Genomic DNA, 20,772 nt, shown 5'->3' with positions numbered 1-20,772 from the left:
CATCTCAGTTACTGATGACAAAATAGAGACTCTAAACGCCCGTAGATTGACAGGTTTAATAACCTTGGACCCAAATCATTGCTTACACAATAGTCTTGTGACTATATACAGACATTAAAGTTTGAGAGAAAAAAAAGGGAACAAGAACTGCTTTGTACATTTAAATTTCTTTCATTCTCAGAGGTTTTATCTGGTTAAATTCAAATAATAAATCTAGGATTGTTTGGTTGTTTTCATCCAATACAGCCATTTATTTCACTTGGTTGCGTTGTTTGTCATGGTGGTTTAGAAAGATCCACACAACCAAATTACTATGAGAGAACAGCCCAGAGCCACTCCCCACATGATTCCTCGAGACAAAAGTATTTCGCCACTCAGTTCAGCTAAGCGCTGATATTGCAATGAGCTGGGCCACAGATTCCTCTTTTGGACATCAGATAATTAACAGCTTCTAAAAAAAGGTCTTATAGAGAACTTTCCTCAGTCACAGTATTCAGCTCGGCATTTCTTGTTGCTTAAGACTGGATGATAGAATTGGGCTTAAAGAAATTCTGTTTCTCTAATGTTTTCACCATTTCTAGATCCTTTAAAATGTAAAGGCTATATGCCTTTACCAACGTCTACAACAAACAGTGGACACTCTTTGACAGGTTAGCTGCCTTCTCTAAAACTCTAAGGACATGAGACTATAAAAATGTCCTCATCACTCACCTTCACACAGAAACATATGCAGATGACCTACCATAAAGGATAAAGCTCCCATCTTCTCTTTTCACCAGCTTGACTCCCTGGAAACCCCATTTGAAGGGGGAAGGGCTTAACAAGCCTGGTGCTGCCAGAAAATACCTTAGTTCACTGGACACTCTCAAACGAGAAGAGCTTTGTCAATCTTTGGTGAGTGGTTTACATGATCATTTCCACTCTACTGCAACATGGCTCTGACCAAAGAAGGTAGCAGAGATACCCCAACTGGATCTGTTTTATCTCAGGTAATGTGGAAATGTCTCAAGAATAGGGGAAACTGAACAGAATGCTGCACTGACTTGTTCACAAGGGCAGAGATCGTATCACCCTACTGGGCTTGGTAAGTTTGATTTACCAACTGGTCTGCTTGGCCTTGCACAGCAAGGATATATCTGCCACGTTCAGTTCTCACTCTGAGAAGTACAAGCTGACTCAATCTATTTCAATATTTAGGGGGGAAAAATACTCTTTCAACTCCTCCAACCCTTAGTAATCCATATGCCCAGACCACAAAAGACACAGTGAATTATGGGGTCGAAAAAATGCCCAGATAGTTATTGGGCTTTCCTTGGGGAATGTCACATGTGGCTATAAGCATGCTGAAATATTTACACCTAGCCCTTTGGCAAAGAAATCCAAAAACCATTTAAACTGTCACTGCACATCATAGTCCACTACTACAAGTTTGGTCTTTTTGGCTCGGATGATCACTATACCATACTTGATAAATATCACTACACGTTCAATACACAAGCTCAATCACAAAAAGCCCACAGTTACATACTTTCTATATAACTTTCACACATACATACAGTTCATCACAATATGTTAGATAACATAGTGATAGTGACATATATAAGCATCATTTACAGCAAAGGATGCTTGTAATAGTTTTTGCAATCTCTGATTCTTTCTTCAAGTTGTGCCAGCTTTGCCATTCTTCGTGTTTCATATTACTCTGAGCCCTGATACTGGATGGTCTTCAAAAGTATGCAGATACACGTCACCATCTCTAATAAATAAATAAATAAATAAATAAATAATAATAAGGTATTAATGAAAATGTAAATGTGCACAACTGGTCTGCTTGTGCATGTAAGTGAAGCAGATACTAATATTGTGACTTCAAACACATCATTAACTATACTTACAGGTCATCCTCTAGCCTCAAGCTTTATATCCTTATTACAACAACTTCCCTAAACTCTTGTCTATCTATCCTTCAGGTATCAATATTGAAACATTAACGGACAGATAATGCATTCTTGTAAATGGGTTTTAAATGGCCAATTAGGCTCCATTAGCCTGCCTCCTATATGTACACAGCCAAATAAACACTTATGAAATGTTGCACATCAGGAGTACATCTCAGCTTTCAAAAACACTGCCACATCTGTGAGATTTGTGAGTACTGATGTGGTTCAGTGTGTAAATGGCTGATGCCCATACCCTTCTCGGCTCTCTCTTCAAGCCAAAGTGGATATCCAATCCCTCTACTAAGTATGTACATCACGGAGGTAAGTGATGAGTGTCCGCCACACTCCCCACTGCAGGCAGCAACTGTAGAGATCCATTCCCTCACTTCACACACACATATATACACACACACACACACACACACACACACACACACACACACACACACGGTACCTCGGATCCAGAGGATGAGCCACATGAACGAGGACGCTGATGCAGACATCTTGGACGACCCTTTGCTTGTTTAAATTAAGCTGTAAGAAATACAGGCTACTAGGTGGCAGAGGAAGGGCGTTGGCATTGTCGTGCGTACAGTATGTGAGCCTCTGTAGAGCAGATAGCTTGACAGAACAACTTCACAGCTATATTCCTGGACGGAAAAGGCTACTACGAATTGTAACACTTCAAAAATGTGCCTTTGTTCTCTGCATGGGCATAGCGTAAGCACTGCTGCGTTCCTACAGAATATCCTTAAAAATATATTAGAGGTAGGCTACAATGTCATTTCTGTCACGTTCTGGAATTCTATTCTCTCATAATCAGAGGAAGGTGGCGATATGCAAGACGCACAAACACCTGTGGTGAGATGTGCACTCTGCATTTACGCAAATGAATTTGGGTTTTTACACAGATGTTTTGATTATGTGACCTGTGCCCGCTACCCCTGGAAGACTTCGTCATCGTTCATTCAATCAAATGACAAGGGCCTGTCTATTCGGTCAATTGGCAGCGCCCCCCACCCCCAAACAGGGCAGCTCGCTCGCTTACCTGTATTATGACGGTGTCCTCCCGAGACCCACTGATACGGTTCTGTTCGCTCTCCCATCCTCCGCCTATCCACCCAGTTCACTCCCCGAGCCGACCAGAAGCAAGGCGCTGCTGCCGGTGTCGTAGCGAAAGGAGTGCTTCTTCAATGAAAGACTGACCAACACGTACCCCAATACACGCAGTTCCCTAACTGGTGGGTTGACACTCAGGAATTCAGGTCAGGCGATTCCACGAAGCGACGAGGCTCTGTCATTTTGATACGTTCCAGTGGACCCAGTCAGCTCCTAAGATTTGGTAGTCACACATTCTTTTCATGCTTCAATGCGTCTCTGATACTAGATCGTGCTTGTTTTTTTTCATGCCAATAGGCTATGAGTAGCGAGTTTGCCAAATCATTCACTCCATAGGCATCGAAGTCGATTCCTGACAGGTACTAACATCTTGCAAACACGTCGCATAGACGTCAGTTTCAAATTATGTATTACATTACCCTAATGTGTTACCATCAACGTATTCACTAACCGGGTAACTCCCGAAGCTCTACCAGGTAGCCTGTGTAGCCAGCGGTATATCCGGAGAAACTGGTTGCCGTATAGACTACCCCTCCTTTACACATTTTTATAGGAAAAGAAACATAGAGGGTATTCTCGTTCCCATCTCCGGCAGCAGGAATAGCTCCCGACAAATGGTTGCGCACATCGCGTAGTTTACGTCATCCTTTGGTTTACCACAACTCCCGTTAGACTGGTTGACCTGCGATGTTTGCGTAAGTTTTTGCGCTTTCTCTCCATCTGGGAAAACCACGGCCAGGCGGCTGGATTGCGCGCGACAGGCTTTGTGAATAGCGGGGAGTCTCCAAAAAAGGGGATTGGGCGTGGGGCTGCGTCATTTCCTGAGGTTCATGTACTTTAATTAGAAGGGTGTGCCACAGCGGTGCCCTGCAGGCCCTTATAATAAATTACAAAAATGCGAAATAAACATTTATTTTCCCCAAAACAATTTGAATCCGTTGACAGTACAGTCCTGTTTTTGTTTATTACACCAGGGAGCACACAACATGAATACAAATGATGTTCATGCTTAGCCTAAACATTGTTTTTATATCTTAATGGGAAGTACAGTATATTTGGTCCAAGTAAAATTTGCATTGATAGTAAAGTAAAATATATACCCAAAGACAGCTATCATAACTGGTGGAGCTCCAAGAATCCTGTGCCATTAGTCATCTGGATACAGATTGGAAGTGATAGCCTTCACCTATTTATGGCTGAATACAGAGAGTTATGCTCAGCATAAAAGACAGATAATTGAAAGACCAAATATTGTGCTGATCCAGAAGCTTGTTCAACCTGTATGCAACTAAGCTCAAGAGAAGCACGCTCCTGTCCTCCTCCTTTCAGAGACAAAAGAGCTTTTGTTTATAAATTATTATGACCTGATAACATTGCCTTATCTGAAGGGCATTATCTTTAATTAGTGTTGTATTTCCTTAAACTGGGTGAATTCCTGCTTTGTTAACTGGACATGTTAATATGTGATGACAGACCTGTTCCATACAAATAAAAGTTGATTAACCAATTTTTCCATCAATATTTTTTTAGAGGTTTCTAATAGCATAGGCCGTCTCTCGTGGTTCAGAATGAACTGACATTGGATTTGATTCCCCTGTTGTACACTCTGTTTAATGGAGCTATCTGAACAGTTTTAGAAACCTAAGGGTAAGTAAGTAAGGGTTTCACACCATTCTAACAAATACAGAAATACATACACATGTGTCTGCAGGTCCAACTAAAGTACTCTTCCATGTTTTTCTTGATATGATTTTTACCATTGCATTATTTAAATTCCAATTGAAGTATATTATACATTCATTTATTTTATGTATTATTTGAATGTGCATGCAGCCAGCTGTCACTGCATACACAGTGCTCTAACAGATGTTAACCGTAGGGTGTCACTGGTCAGAGAAAGGGCCAGTTGTAGATTTGCAGCATCACACTCATCAAAGACAGTTCACTTGTGGTAGATGACTTCTTTAAGGATTATGTGATTTTGCATTTGTGCTTGCTTCCTAACAGTTATGCTATTATTGACATATATGTATCACTCTGCCCATGTTTACTTCACATTACGGCATATGGTTCAAGTGGATTACCTGATTGCTCAGATTTAATACAGAAAATACCAGCTCTACCCTTGCTGCAACCCCCTCCATTTGCAGAGAAAATGGTACATCCCGACTCTCTTACCCCCTCCCTCTTCCTCACTCTCCCTCACCAGTGTCCTCCATCACTCGATTCTTCCCCATTCTGTCTCCTTGAGAATCAGACTAGGCCCTTTTCCACTGAGAACTGGAATTGCTGTCTGTGGATTTCTGCACTCCTTGCGCTCACCGAAGCAGAACAAAAAGGAGCGACAAGAAGAAAAACAGAAGGTATGTCACATGCATTGGTGCTTCTATTTTGATGTTATTTTGAGTTGGGGACGGGGATTATGATGCAGAGTGGTGGTATGGCCTGTGCAGCCTCCCCTTTGAATGCGTAACACATGCATCCTTATTGGGACACCATGATGCATCTTTTCATTTGTCCTTCTTCCTTATTATTGTGCCTCTGTTTCACCTCTATTCCTCCCTCTCTCTTTGCTTTTGATAATTCTGTCTTATTATCCTCTATTCTGTCCCTCTCCCTGCCCCCCATTAATGGAGCATATGACTCATGGCATTTTGCAGGGATGTAGAGCATATCTGTCTTTCTTGCTAACACAGTGTGAGCCCTGACCTCTGAAACTCATGCCATGGTTTTACAAGAGCTAGGATAAGAAAATGTCCTGTCCAGAAATGAATGACTCCTCTCTAACTCTCTGACAGTGGACTCTTTGTAATGGTGGCACTGTGAGCTGCTATCTTAGAGAGCAATGGCCAGAGAGGAACACTCTGTCACACATACACTATCCCATGGAGAATTTCCACCGGATATATGGGATTATAAGACCAGTGACTCTGGCAATCAGCCTAAACTCAACTGAAGTAAAACATATGACTAAAAACGCATGTGAGTGAACTCTCCAGAAAATGTAATCTCCATTTCAAGGTCAAACGTGCCGTTCTTCATTTAATGTATTAACATTTTCTACCGAGAATGAAAGGCTAAGGCCTCTCATGCGTGAACTGATGTGTTTTGAAAACAGGAGAATAGCAAACATCAAATGACCTAAATCTCCCTCTTGTCTCTCTCTCTCTCTCTCTCTCTCTCTCTCTCTCTCTCTCGCTCCCTCTCTCCCTGTCTGTCTGTCTATCTGTCTGTCTGTCTGTCTCTCTCTCTCCCTCTCTTTCTGTCTGTCTCTAGCCACACCTACTTGGAGACAGACATCACGTCCTGACTCAGTCACTCCAGCTTTAACAGTCCCATGGAAGCCAAAGCTAAGAGTGGGGCCCCGAAGCCCAGCGCCAAGGTAGAGAAGAAGGAGCCTGCAGCCCCAATCAAGCCTGATGCCGCTCCAACTGCTGCCCCTGCTGAGCCAGCGCCCCCTGCTGTGCCAGAGACCCCAGCAGAGGAGACGGGGACAGACCAGCCTGAGGGCTCGGAGGGAGCTGAGGCATCAGATACCTGTGCCGACACCCTAGAGAACCTGAAGCCCTTCCTCATTGGTGGAGCCGTCATTGCTCTCGGGGCCATCCTGGTCGGGGTGATATTATTGGCCAAGAAGAATTAACCAGCAGGTTGAGGGGTGAACGACTATCTTACTGATGGGTTCATAGACTATCATAGAGTTGGTGTTTATAATAGGGGAATGGGGAGTCACTGCGCTTTTTAATTTTCAGTACAGTTCTGATTTTATTCTTAGCAAATGAAATACAAAAATGTAACCTTACAGAGGATCTATTTGAACATCAAGTAAATTCCATTATGTTTCATTAATAATCAGTTCACAGAAATAGACACCTTCAGTCACCCAATATGCACCACCTGCATAAACATGCGTGTGGTGACATACATCCACCCATTCACACCACACCACTATATCAGAAACAAGTTGAGGAGTGGTCCACTACTGGCCAAAGTTGGACGCTCAATTCTTTATTTCAAAGAAACCCCATTTATAACTTGGAAAGTTACATTTGTAAAGTTCATGTCCATTTATAATCTATTGGCTACTTGGCTGCAATGTTATACCATTGTTCAATTATTTATATCCTGGTCACAAACACATCCAGGATACAGCTGAATTTAAAAGTCATAACTCCTCTGATACAGATGCTACTTCCAGCCATTACATTCATATATTCCACTGGTGCCCTGAGTCAAATTTACTGAGGTTGACATAGTCAAATTATGGAAAGGTTTTACATAACCCAACTCAAGTCTTCAATATATAGCATTAATCAATCAGCCTAACATGTTGATTGGAATTAAATACACACCACCTGAGTGCTACTAATTAATTCTAATTTGGTCGTGAAATGATGATACATATCTATGTGATCACTACTGAACCACTAAAAATTTCAAGTCCACACAATCCTCTGGGCGTCATATCAGTTAGAAGTGTACGGATGTGTGCACAGAGGCAAGGCTGTGAAATCCAAAATGTCCCTGTTAACAAGAATCAGATGTTTCAAGAATGAGTGTTATTTCAAATGTGAAAGAAATGTGGTTAATAATAGATATTTATTTTTATCAAATAGCCGTGCCAAGTTACTTTTTGTGGGACGTTAATTATGGAATTCAAAGGCAAGATTGAATATTTAATTTCAAGTTACCCCCAATGCTAAAGAGGCCTTGTATATATTTTATATTTTATTTATATTTGTTGATAGCATATATATCTTAAAGTATATTGAGATGAACACCTGAGATATAAATAGTTAAATTAATGGGATGAACCATACTGAAGGAAGGACATTGATTCTCACATTTACAGTTTCAATTTGGTTTGATTACACATGCTTTCTATATTTATTGTACTTTCTTGTGTTTGTAAAAATTACTTACATGTATAGCCCATGTACATAGATGAAAGTTCGTCTGTGATTATATATATATATTCTTCACACTTACCACAAGGAAATGCCAAATCAAAGTAGATTATATCCAGATATATGGTTTATAAAATAAGTCATGTAGAGTGGAGCTGGTTTACTCAGTGACTGAAGAGATAGCTGACTATAACTGTTGCTCATGCCATCATTAAATGTACAAACATTTTGCCAACATTTCCTGTAAAACAAGTTCAAAAACTTCAAATCGCAGGTGCAGTTTACAAAATAAAATGTTCCTGGACTCTCCAATGATCAGAAAATAAGAGTTTCCCAAATATATCTGTGCATTGTATGGGTCTTTTTCTTCGGTTTCAAGCGTTTTATTGCAGGCCCTTTCAATTGTCAAATATTGTAAAACAAGATGCATAGAATGCACAGGAAAGTTCAGGAACACCCTCTCACTGACCCTTTAGAATGACATCATTGTTAGGTCTAGAAGCACTTTAATTTTTTGTCAAACAAAATGGCAAGCTGCATCTTTAAGTATGTCAGATTCATGTTTCTGTCATAAATGTGTTTACTATACAGTTTGAATGAGAATATTGCAATTGTGTTGATCCCCATCCTCTGTTCAGTCTTTATTTAATGATTTGGAGAACAGCTTATCCTCTTGGAGTTACAAGTAATTTATGACAACCACATCAAAGGTTTATACACAAATGCATTAAGGAGAACCATATCAACCTGAAAGAAAACACTAAAATCACTGAATGACACTGATCATTTTATGTTTCCTTTTTTCTCAAGAGCGTATAAATGCAATAATTACAAAACGACTTTTACTTTTTGACATTTTTTTTAGCAGATCAGATGATGAAATCAAATGAATAGTCTGTCAATAAGTACAGTGAGTTCAACAGTGATGATAAATCCAGCTGATGATAATAGAGGCCTTTATGTTCACAGATTACTTTTATTCCCCTGTAGTCTCCATGACTCTTTGCTCTCTTGCCCTCTTTCAACTCTCACTTCAAATAAAGTGGCCCTAATGGCTTGTCCTTTATTAAAGACAAATGAACCATTATTTTTTGTCAGACTGATATTTATGAAGGGGTTTTGGGGGTTATTGATGACAACTTTACCTTTTTACTCAAATCAAACTTTTAAAAAGTGACATGCTCTCTAAAAGTAGAATACATTAGTAGAATACATACGTCTAGAAGAAGACAAAATTTGATCAGGCCTGTCTGCTCTGAAGTATGAGACCTTACAAACACATTTATGAGCTCCTTAAAGACGAGTCCCCCGGTTCTAATCCAATACACTTAGTAAATTGCTCCTCGCGGAATCGCTTAGTATAATTATGAAACCGAAAAACCCCTAGCAAGGTATGGCCTTTGTCCCTCTCCGTAGGTTAGGCTGTTCCAATTGAAATGAATGGAGGGTTGAACTTCCGCTCGAATACAAATCAAACAGTTTTTTGGGGCCTAAGATTTGCCTTGAAGAAATGTAAGTGCATATATCTTATATATATTTATACTTTATTAGTAGCCACGTCTCAAGAGGTGAATTCACCGGTGTTAATTTCAATGTTGTTTCTGTGGAGAACCTAGAGACAACCCGGAAATTTAACTGCAGTATTTTGAAGCCATCTTTGTCAGTGATATTTACCACGCTAGTTGGAAGTAACGTGAGGTCTCGATTGGTAAAAAAAAATGGCAATTTTATTGACTTACCATTTCATAGTATTGGTAGATAGACGTCGAGGCATAAGAAGCCTTTGCATTTATAGGAAGGCAACCAGCTAGTAAAACAACTTAGAAGCGATTGATATGAATACGGAATGCGCTAACCTAGCCGGATAGCTTGCTTGTATTATTTTTTCGAATGCTCTCTGGTAGTAGGCTTTACATCAATTATCAGGTGGCCATAGGCTTTATGCAGTAATGCCAAGTAGCTAACTACTGAAATGATCCAATTTGAGATGTTTATGTGTAACTGTGTTTTTTCTGTCGCCATGCAATTACAGCTAACCCCTAAAAAACAGTAGAAGCCATGATCATTCCGGTACGGTGCTTCACGTGTGGGAAAATTGTCGGCAACAAGTGGGAGGCATATTTGGGTCTGCTCCAGGCTGAATATACAGAGGGGTAAGTATGTTATTATAGTGTGTTACTTTAATAGCAGCCTCTTTCACTCTTGCACATATTAATTACACATATGTGATTTAACGATATTCATCATGTTAAATTAACAGTGTAGCATCCTTCTTTGTTGTTAAAGTGACGCCCTCGATGCGCTTGGATTGAAGAGATACTGCTGTCGAAGAATGCTGCTGTCTCATGTGGACCTCATTGAGAAGCTGTTGAATTACGCGCCCCTTGAGAAATAAACACAACCTAACATGAGACTGTGAAGCACATTAGTGGTCACGTGGATGGATGTACAGCATCACACAATGGATGCTGCCAGTTTGCAATACCTTTTCCCACAATTTGTGTTAATTCTGTGAGTGTGTGTGTTTTTGTTGTTTATTTTTTTAAAATAAAATCTGAAAATTCCTTGCAATGTTATCTTACCAGAATCATAAGCTCTTATAAGTTGGATTTGGATAGCTTCAACTGACATCTTTTGTGGTTTGGCCATATTGCAAACTAACTTTTAAGTTTTCATTTATTGCTGTGATGTAGCATAATGTAGTACACACATAAATGGAGCAGTACTATGCCCTAAGTCTACATCTAATCATCCCTGTCTAACTGCACCCTAAAATGTTTTATTTTTTTTATAGCTGTAACCTAAATGCTATGAAGGAACTGTCATGAAATGCACCAATGCTGCAATGTAAATTACATTTTTATAAAAATAGGCAGTTAATGGGTTGGAAATGAGTCAATGAGACATCTACTGTTTAAAATGATCCCAGCTGATTAGTCTTCGACTATTTGGTATATACCAGTCATGAAATGGGAGGCCCATCTTCCCTTGTTGCCCAGATCTGGTGATGGTGGAAAGTAAAATGGCTGCCATGAGGTGTTTTTGTGATGGCTCTTGTTAAGGTACCCAAACTGTAAAAAAGTAGCAAGTTTTATGTTTTTCTGAAAAATCATATTCACATATTAGTAGATTGAAGATCAACTGTTTGACACCCATGGGTCATTCGTTGACCTTGGCATCATGAAAAATTCTTAAAACACCTAAAAAAAGCAGGTAACAAAACAATGCCAAGCGGAACCTGCTTCTCCTGTTGGACTACATGGGTGCTAGACCCCAACTACTCCCTCCCGCTCAGCCACTTTCCCCCCTTTAAACATTTTGCTATATTATGCACTGGGTGGAGTTACACTTTAAACAGAAAATATAACTGCTGGGAATGAAACTGGCTGAATGTCTTACTAAATCTTTCAGTGTATATTTCCATTCAAAATGTGAGTTTATACTACTGATGTAATTCATCACGTGTCTTGTTTATATCCCATTCATGAAGGGTGGACAGATGGAAGCAGGTGCCTGCTACTTGAATAGCCGGGCTGAGAGTCTCCTTGTTACATAAAACAATTCCAAAAATTAAGTAGTTTTCATTCTCGTTAGTCTTTATACTTAAATTGTATGAGTGTCAAAGATCAATGAAAGACACCTGTGATGTAGACTACACATTCGGTCAAGGACACCAACCAAACTTTGTTCCTAAAACAAACCAGTCGTGTAAAGTAAGATTTTTTTTTCTTTTATTCTGAGATTGTACTTACAAAAGAATGAAGCAGAAATGATCAAATAAACAGTGAACATATAAAAATCAAGATGTGCAGTACCACAGTTGTTTGAAACTCATCAACTGATGATCAGGAATTTTAATCTATTATCATTGCAGAAGCAATATCTCTGTTCCAACATAAATGAGTGAGTGAGGGGACACTTGGGTATGAATAACGCCTTGTAGACAGAACTCAGTGCAGTAAACTAATTGGGGTAGGGGCGATTTGTGTCAAATATTGGAATAGATGACATAGGGCACTCCCCTCCATTTATCGCTACCTTTCGGTCCTCTGACATCCCGGCACAGAATCCTTACTCCAAGGTGCCCTCCTCTATGGTGCAAACATGAGTATGTTCTGAAATGTCCTGTGTGGCAAAAAATAAAACTATGAAACCCGTTGCATTATTTAGATTCAACACATCTCAAAGAAAATAAATACAAGTGAACTGGCACCCACATATTACGGGTGAACCTTCAGTAGTGGCCAATTTGGAGGTGGAAAAAGAGAGCTGCACCTAGCGGTGTCGATCTCTGTGTTCTCGATGCCGGTCCCGCTGCAGTCGCATCCGCTCCCTGTCTCTCTCAGAGCTAAGGGAGCGTTCTCTGTAACGACGAGACATCCCTCCAGCTTCCCAGTTTTGACTGTAGGAGCCCTCTCGCTCCCTCTCCCGATCACGCTCCCGTTCCCGTTCCCGCTCCCTCTCTCTGTCCCGTGGGTCCCTGTCGCGTGAGCGATCCCTATCACGTGAACGATGCCGCTTCCTGGAAAGAGGGTGCAAAGGACAGACCAAATGTGCTTAGGCAAGACCTCATCGTTGGAATAGTCGTTCATTTCTACAGTTCAAGATCAAAAGAAAACAATGCAGCCTCCAGAATACACATGCATAAAAACATACAAACATACATACACACCTTGAGCCATAAGACTTGCTCTCAATAGAGAAGAGACAGTCTTTGAGCGAAGTCACCAAAGCTCGACAGCGATCATTGCCGTACACACGAGACTGTTTGATGACAGCAATTGCAGTGAGAAGGGTCTCTATAGCCAAGGACACATCTCCTAAAAGAAACACAGTAATAGTTCAGTACTTCTCTGTGCATTTGAAATATTAACAGGATATTAAAAACTTTACCACCGGACACTTTTATCAAAATAAACTTATGGTCCAGTAAACAATGTGTTTTTAAGAAGTGTTTTTACAGGTCATTGAACCCATGACCCAATATGGCCTGCAGCAGGTCTCTCAACACAGCTAAGAACATCTGTGCATCCGTGTGTGTTTTGGCACAGACCTGCAGCAGCTCCTGCCACAGCCTTGCTGATGGCACTACTCGCAATGGTTTTGTTTCTGTTCATCAACTCGTCATATTCACTGTCTGGCAGCGGAGGCGTGGCGTCATCATTCTCCCTGCTGATAACAAGCAGTCATTGTAAACAAAACATTCCACATCTTAAAGCACGTTACTGATTTAAACTAAGCCTTTGTATGTACCATCTCTGCATCATGTTGACTGACCTTGGTCGGGAGTAGGCTGGGTTGTTGCTGTAGTTTTCCTGAGGAGGGGGGAAGAAGGCTGGGTTGAGATGAAGTGCAGGTGGGGGCTGGCTGGGAATATGTGGGGGTGGAGGTGGGTAGAGCGGGGGATGTATCGGAGGAGGCAAGAGGAGTGGCGGGGGATGGGGAGGGGGATATAGAGGGGGTCGGCCGTAAAATGGCAGAGTGATGGATGGGAGTTTGTTTGCATGGAGATGGGGATGGGGATGGGGATGAGGATGAGGATGGGGATGGGGATGTGGTGGCATCACGAGTGGTGCGTTGGGTGGGCCCGGCTCAGAATGGGAAGGGAAGTTGGAGCGGGTGTCTGAGTCTGCCTCTGGCTTGGAGTTGGAGCGCTGAGGAATACCTGAGGGGAGACAATGAATTCTTATGGATACATTCTGACACCTGAAGTGATTAAAGCTCCCCACAATTGCCCTGCAGGTTAGCATGAGAATCATCACTGCATTTCTGGAATCTGGGATGAATTTAAGAATTTAAAAAAATCACAGATAAACTCTGTAAATTATTTATTTGCATTGCAGATTAACAACTGTTATGTGTTCCTTATTCCTCAGAAAAGATGCAAACACTGTCTAATTTATATTGTGTGCCACTATAGCAACTGCTTTCAATATCTTGTATTTTGAACTCTCATTGGCTGTGTGCAATTGTTGGTATAATTGAATTCTTGGAAAACAATATTCTTCACTGACCCAGGTCTACGTAATTTCAACAAATTAGCCACCTATTAAAATGTGCAAGAGCAACTGACTGTTTAGTCAATCAAAGAGCTCCATCAGGTCACAGTAGATGGCTTTGGACCATGCTGAGTAAGAATGTTAGACATACTTGCAGCTGCTTGTCAAAGGTACTCCTGGTCATAAGTGTAGCATGCGAAAACTTAAAGTCTGTATCTAGCTAAATTTAATTCAATTTATATAGCACCATAACAATACAACGAGAGGAGCCAGTTGTTTGTAAAGCTAACAAAACACACACATATATATACTTATTCATGCACTATAAAACCTCCCAAATGATGCTTCCAATTGGGGGAAAATCTATGGCAATTGAAAATCTAGTGTAACAGAGTAATTATAGGTGAATGTTGTGCAGTCTGAGCTGCCCCCCCAATGCCGGATAGGATGTGTCAACCACCAGGCTTGCAAGTGTAGAGGGCAAAGGGCAAAGCTCAAAAGGGCAAACCAGTTATTCTAGCTCTGAAAAATTCTACAATGGGACGTGAAGCTAGTATTGCTTCGAACATGTTCAAAAGACACAGCATTTAAAAATCAGCATTGTAACTCAAACTATACTTACGTTTGTTGGCCTGAGATTCAAACACTGCAAGGTTCTGCCGTGTGGCAAAACGACAGTCTACCCTCTCTCCATTGATGTGACACTGTGGCATGGTCTCCAGTAACTTCTGCAAGGAAGCCTCAGTGGACACCACAAGCTCAGCATAGCTGTTGGAGAAAAAGCTGATGATGAAACAGACCTAAGCAGTTGTATAATACCCCATTTATTATGTACTAAAAGCAAAAACATACCCCCTGGACTGGCCATTCGCCCGATTCTCTGCAAATTTGATCTCCAAAATGTCCTTGACTCCCATTGTGCCTGCCATGTTCAACAGATCTTTGTCTGAGGTCCACTGTGTTTGTGTTAGCAGAAAATAAGGCAAATATATATATTGATGAATACAAGGAGCAGTTTCGAAATGACTGTTAGAAGTGTTAGCACATGAAAAAAGGCTAAGGAGGACAAAACTTCCAGTCACCACAGCAGCAGTTGAAGAATGCAAAAAAAGAAAAAATCAAATATATCAGAGTAAATAAGTAGGAAAAACCTAATGAGAACTTACCCAGGAAAAGTTTCCAACATAGACTGAAAGCCTCTTGCTCTGTCCCCCACTGTAGCTGTATGTTATTAGTGGTTTGGGGTTATCATTTTTTGCCTGGTCTTTGCTATGTGTCCTGGGTTCCCCTCCAGATACCCTTCTCTGGTCCACAGAACCAGTTACTACATCATCATAAAGATCATTTGGATCCACTGAACCCATGAAGTCCACTTCCTAATGAGGAAAAACAAAGGAGTGAACGCAAGCATTATGTGCACACAGATCAATTCATTAATAATCAAACTTGATTCCTATGGAACATGTTCTGAAGTTCTTGAAATATGAGGACTACAGTCAGTTATTCAAACGGGTTATCAACCTAGCCGAAACTCAGAGTTTGACCTCTCTCTGCTGAGAAATTAAACTTTAACATCGGAAAGGTCAATTTCACTGCCCATATATTTTGCTGTGCGCAAGTACATATGTTTTAATTTACTGCAAATAATAAAGCCCTTGAAGACCACGAACATGGCTTCTGATGTTAAGCAGAACAGAAAGCAGAGTCAGTTATTCCTCACCTCCCCGTTGTTTTGATTGAAGTCATCGTAGATATCTATAAGTTCTGGCGCGCCACCATCCGCCGCCGCCGCCATCCTCGTGTCTTTGTAATGTGGCCTTTGCAGGTCACGTTTGATTACGCTGTTTTATACCAGCCACTATTAGGTATGCACAGTTAATGCATGCACATGTTATGCACTTTGCAGCTGTCTGAAACTGTATGTTAAAAGCAATGATTTTGATATACCAACTGGATACCGACGACCCGTCCCCCTTCCCTACCCCCTTCACTCAATTGACGAGGCTTCCAAATAATGATCAGAATATAAATTCACTTCAATGTTTTACAGACTAAATCTGGAAATCCCGGAATACATTTGCCAACAGTCCTTGTTTGAAAACTGGCATCCATACAGTATATAGTTTTACCGAGAAATATATTTTGTCTTCCATCCAACATCACACGGCGGAACCACAAACTCTAGCCTGTGCGTTTGCGATCAAAGTTCGGCTAGAAACAATGAATACATCACAAGGTTCCCCATACACAGAGCTTGCATTTGTTTCATTGCTTTCATTGTGTTGCTAATAAGAAACACGCACTTGAAACACGCACTTTATGTTGCATTTGTGTTGCATTCGGGTTGCATCCGATCTTTAAAGTGTATTTAATTGTTGCATTTCGGGGAATTGTTTGAGTTTACAACATGGGCTGCCCTCACTAACATGGCCGTGAGGTGAATACCTCCTTATGTGACTGAGAAGCTGTTGTGTAAATGTTCGTCCTTATAAATGCCAGCAACCTTTGTCAATAAAGCATAGCGCAGAATCGAGGTCTTAGAAACACAATGATGTCTGCTGCATTTGCGAGGAAGGTGAGTGACCTTTACTTATTTATTAAATGCCTTTGTTGGTCCTGTCCATAGCAAGTTCAACATTTTTAAGAGTTATTTTGGGTTTGATCAGCTGCATTGGTTGGCTAGCAAGCTTACTTTAGCAATGAAGCACATTTTTGTGTGGCTTCTTATGCCGAGACACGGAAATGAATTTCAAAACAAATGTAGCATGCTATGCACGACCGGTCTAAACTGAAGCCTCGTTGACTTAGAGGCTGTTCAGTACAGAGGATCTTTTATTTCACTCAGTTACCTAACGTTAGCCATAAGCTAGTAAGCTAATGGCTCAGTAGTTGGCAAGCCTTAAGTTTGTATTGTACTATATAGCCTGTATTTGGTTGGGGGAGAGGATAATGGCAATACATATGCTGTGAAAGCTTCGAAATTATTGTAGTTGGTTGGGTTCATTTATAACTGTTGGTTTTAGAAGTTAGATAAGGTCGCAGCTCTGACATTAACAGGAGTGTTATGAAATTGTTAGATAAGGTCGCAGCTCTGACATTAACAGGAGTGTTATGAAATTGTCAGTGGCGGGTTTATAACGCGGTGTTCAAAAAGCACACCGAGGGTAAATATTCGAATGTATCTTCTGCCACCAAGTCTCTGTATGAGCAGTTAGCAAAACAGCTTGACATATTTCAGTCAATGAAGTTTTTGCGTAAAAAAAAAAGATGTAACCTTCTTACCCTCAGATAAGGATTGTAGTCATTTACAGTAGCCTAATGCTGTTTCAAAGGACATCATCAAAGAGTTTTGTCTAAAAAGTGTAAACGATATATAATATTAATGTTTTGTATCTAACGTTACCAGCTTATTGGTGGCGTATGTCGGGCCTCCCTACGCCCATCAATGACAGGTGCAGTGTCTGCACGAGGTTACCGTGGTGATGCACCTGAGCCCGAAATGACTGAAGTCCCCCTGCCACCGTGGGTGGAGAAGGTTGGCGAGCCCGTCGACATCAAGAGGAAAAGACTCTTATACGCAAGCCGCAAAAGAGGCATGCTTGAGAACTGCATCTTGCTAAGGTGAGGCCACAGATGAACACTAGAGGGCATGGTCTCAGTCTCTCAAATTTGTAGTGATTGTACAAGACATGACATCTAAAACTTCTCGTTGTTATGCAATGCACAAAAATCATACCACTGCATACATAATGCAGCTGGCAACGTTTTTGAAAGGTTGATTTTTTTCGTTGTTGCTTTGTCTCAGCCTATTTGCCAAGGAGTACTTGAACACCATGACAGAAGACCAGCTACATCAGTATGACCGTTTAATCAATGAGCCAAGCAATGACTGGGACATCTACTACTGGGCAACAGGTGAGGAGAAAATGGGGAATAAAAGGAGATTTCTAAAATTCCTTATTACAAATCCAAGACCTTGTCTGAAGGGGCTCACTGACCAGTCGTAAAAATGAACTCATTTTTAATTGAACTGTTACGATATACCTCTGTGCATAGAGCAGAAATGATCGTGTAATTATTATTGTTATGTATTGTATTGTTGGCAGTGTTGGGAGTCTGGATTAAAGCTTTAAATCTAGTGTCCTAGCAGGAAAAATTATTGTTATGCGATGTTATGATAAAAGGAAATGAGCGAATAGACTCTAAAGCATGGTTCCCTTCAGGATTGGACACGGCACTGTAGCAGTCTCCCAGTTACCCCACCTTGATAGGCACTAGCAAATGTCCATTAGCCTACATGGAACAATATGTAAAGATAGATAGATAGATGGATACTTTATTGATCCAGAGGAAAATTAAGGTCATCCAGTAGCTTAAACACTTAACTCACAAACATGCCCCCCCCCCCCCCCCCCCCAACATTCTCCCTTCAGAGGCTTTGCCAACACCTGAAGCGTACAGTGGAGAGATCATGGAGATGCTGAAGGAGTTCACAAAGAACCGTCAGCAAGAGCAGCGTCTGGATGCACCAAACCTGGAATACCTGGACGTGGGGAAGAACTGAGATGGCCCCGGGGCCCTTTCCAGACACTTGGGACATGCTCACATGGCACATGGTCATATACCTCGGGCTTAACAAGCCTATCCCAGGTCCTTTAAGAGGCCTGTTTTTCTTTCTTTTCGTGGTTTGACATGGACAGTGATTTATTTATCACACATACATCTGGGTAAATCAATAGACCTGACCGGACCTGACCTGACTGACTGACCTGGGAAAGTATTCAAGGGGACTGTATTTATATAAAAAGTGGAAAGACTAGTTGTTGTTGTGTCAATGAAAGGCATTGATCTAAAATGTTGTGTACATAAGTGCATATATACATGCAGAAGTTTATTTAGTGTTTTTTGGCACTATTATGGTATTCATTAAGACAAGACTTTTCTCCTAAAGCTCACTCATATGCGCACAAAATACAGTGGTAGAGAGTTATACTTATATATGTATGAGATGTAGCTGGCGTGTTTTGTGTGGACAAGTCTATAAATTAAACTGTTTGGTTTCAACTTATAATACTGTGTTGTTTTTTTTAAATATAAACTTTGGGTTTAACCAATGTAATACTGATCACATCATATCTACTCAACAAGGTGGCGACATGAAAAACGAATCCTGACTGAATTACAGTACTTTTAAATGGACACATGGTGGCAGCAAAGATAATAGAAAAGTGTTTCCTCCCTGGTTCATCCATCATTCAATACAAATCTGGTTATAGCTGACTGACATATGAGCCATCAGTTATTATAAATTCAGATTTCACACAATTGCTGTTAAAAGTTTTTGCTAACTTATATTCCAGTCTAGGAAGTGAAAATGTGAAGGAATCAAGTGAAAAAAGTCCAATTTGGTGTCACATTTGTGATTGGAAGGTGTTTCTAAAATGGTTGGCAGTTTGTGTGTATGCTTTGTATTCCTCCCGAACATGATGGATTTGGAGAATGTGAACCACGCCAGCTATTTTTATGCAAATATATTTTCATCAAATGTGTTTCATAACCGAGGCCATGAATCATGGGAGAGCAGTTGACAACTGTTAATAGATCATTTTACTAGGTGTGCTCCAGGTTAGTGTGATTATTAGTGTCAGTTTGAAAATAAGTTGTATACCATGCCAGTGAGTCATGTTGTGTGTATTTGTGCTCTATTCAGTTGAATCAGCAGGGATTTCATCACCTTTTCTCACCCCCCCCACACACACACACACACACACACTCAAGCACACATTTACCCAGACAATGAGCTATCCTCCGGTTTAGGACCTATGGGAGTTAGGAAGTCCTTTTGTTCATTCAGTGAGTGTTGTTGACAGTTGGGAGGTGTAGTGGCCTTCGTGTGAAGTTGTGTTTGTGTGTTGGAGGTCAGGCCTGAAGCCAGCCTTTGGCCAGGGAGGGTGGACCAAATCAAAGCTCGGATTGCTCCACTGTCCGGCAGGCCACCATGTGTTGGCAACACCAGCTGACAAACGATACACGCAGTACTCTTACCTCAGCAGAAAAAAAAGAAAATCACTCCTTGCACATCAATTTCCATACGTCACGTCCAGGCGCTTCTGCCACACCCGTCTAATAGCACAAACACCATATGTTCTGCTGTGCATATGTTCAGTTTTCATGTCTGCATGCTGAAAAACACACACTCTCTATCTCTCAAACATACACACACATTCTCAAGCATACACACACTCACACACCCAGTTCCCCACAGACAGACAGGGCGAGTGTTAGACCTCCCTCACAGGTGGAGTGTGTCTTTAAATAGCGCAGGGAGGGTCCGACTGAATGATGGCTCTAACCCCGCTGCCATCTGTCTCTCTGTGGACACCAGCATTGTCTTTTTTGCTTCATTGCATTGCTTGTGCATTTGCAGTTATTTTCTTTTGGTCCTTTTGGTTTCTTTTTCCACTGGTAGACGTGCCGGTCTAGCGCATGTGCCAGGGGAAAAAGAAACCAACAAGGTCACACATATGCAATGTAAATATGTTTTTTTGTTTTATTTAGAGACTCAAGGTTTTTCTGAAGTCCTGGACATTTTGAAAAATACTCCCTCATCAGTTGTATGTATGTATATCTCATCAATGTACATACTGTACAGAGGTAAGAGGCGAAAAGTTTGGATGCTCCTGTAGTGCTCAAAGCATTCCCAGAAACAAGATATATTAGTTTGAAGGCAATGGCCAAAGTGCATTAAGGGCATGATCTCTGTTTTGCAGGGCCATCTCATTTTCCTGACTTTTTAATTGTAATCTT

The 20,772-nt window shown here is 41.0% G+C and overlaps 4 protein-coding genes across 7 annotated transcripts in view; 2 read left to right on the top strand and 2 right to left on the bottom strand.

The window, feature by feature from the left end:
• The window catches only part of dagla (diacylglycerol lipase, alpha), a 34,899-nt gene extending 31,267 nt beyond the window's left edge, over positions 1 to 3,632 (bottom strand). Inside the window, exon 1 of the mRNA XM_080843398.1 lies at positions 2,989 to 3,632. The gene's annotated coding sequence lies outside the window, so the exon portion shown is untranslated. The remainder of the gene's footprint in view (positions 1 to 2,988) is intronic.
• Positions 3,633 to 9,395: 5,763 nt separating this feature from the next.
• On the top strand, positions 9,396 to 10,537 carry polr2l (RNA polymerase II, I and III subunit L). Of its 2 annotated transcripts, none has more exons than XM_080843432.1 (3): positions 9,396 to 9,478; positions 9,999 to 10,119; positions 10,253 to 10,537. In XM_080843432.1, exons 2-3 carry the CDS (start codon positions 10,025 to 10,027, stop codon positions 10,359 to 10,361), a joined length of 204 nt encoding a protein of 67 aa, XP_080699558.1. In that variant the 5' UTR covers positions 9,396 to 9,478; positions 9,999 to 10,024; the 3' UTR covers positions 10,362 to 10,537. The 2 variants fall into 2 exon arrangements, with proteins under 2 accessions (XP_080699558.1, XP_080699557.1); XM_080843431.1 differs by lacking the exon at positions 9,396 to 9,478 and adding an exon at positions 9,630 to 9,674.
• Positions 10,538 to 11,757: 1,220 nt separating this feature from the next.
• Positions 11,758 to 15,919, bottom strand: LOC308368987 (cleavage and polyadenylation specificity factor subunit 7-like). Of its 3 annotated transcripts, none has more exons than XR_013968741.1 (9): positions 15,686 to 15,919; positions 15,132 to 15,341; positions 14,818 to 14,921; positions 14,588 to 14,733; positions 13,244 to 13,631; positions 13,020 to 13,138; positions 12,639 to 12,786; positions 12,184 to 12,488; positions 11,758 to 12,091 (listed from the first exon to the last, which is right to left on the bottom strand). XR_013968741.1 is itself a non-coding variant. In XM_080843295.1 (9 exons), exons 1-8 carry the CDS (start codon positions 15,758 to 15,760, stop codon positions 12,242 to 12,244), a joined length of 1,437 nt encoding a protein of 478 aa, XP_080699421.1. In that variant the 5' UTR covers positions 15,761 to 15,919; the 3' UTR covers positions 11,758 to 12,091. The 3 variants fall into 3 exon arrangements, 2 of the variants coding, with proteins under 2 accessions (XP_080699421.1, XP_080699422.1); XM_080843295.1 differs by having other exon boundaries at positions 12,242 to 12,488; XM_080843296.1 differs by having other exon boundaries at positions 11,758 to 12,488; positions 13,020 to 13,135.
• A 418-nt stretch (positions 15,920 to 16,337) lies between these two features.
• sdhaf2 (succinate dehydrogenase complex assembly factor 2) lies at positions 16,338 to 19,036 on the top strand. The gene is made up of 4 exons (XM_080843965.1): positions 16,338 to 16,540; positions 17,372 to 17,586; positions 17,771 to 17,880; positions 18,399 to 19,036. The coding sequence occupies exons 1-4, from the start codon at positions 16,514 to 16,516 to the stop codon at positions 18,527 to 18,529; spliced, it is 483 nt and encodes a 160-aa protein (XP_080700091.1). The 5' UTR covers positions 16,338 to 16,513; the 3' UTR covers positions 18,530 to 19,036.
• The last annotated feature ends 1,736 nt before the right edge of the window (positions 19,037 to 20,772 follow it).

The sequence above is a fragment of the Sprattus sprattus genome (genome assembly GCF_963457725.1).
Source record: "Sprattus sprattus genome assembly, chromosome: 8".
In the NCBI taxonomy this organism is placed as follows: domain Eukaryota; kingdom Metazoa; phylum Chordata; class Actinopteri; order Clupeiformes; family Clupeidae; genus Sprattus; species Sprattus sprattus.
Note: the sequence above shows the minus strand (reverse complement) of the source record. Positions and strands in the feature narration are given on the sequence as shown.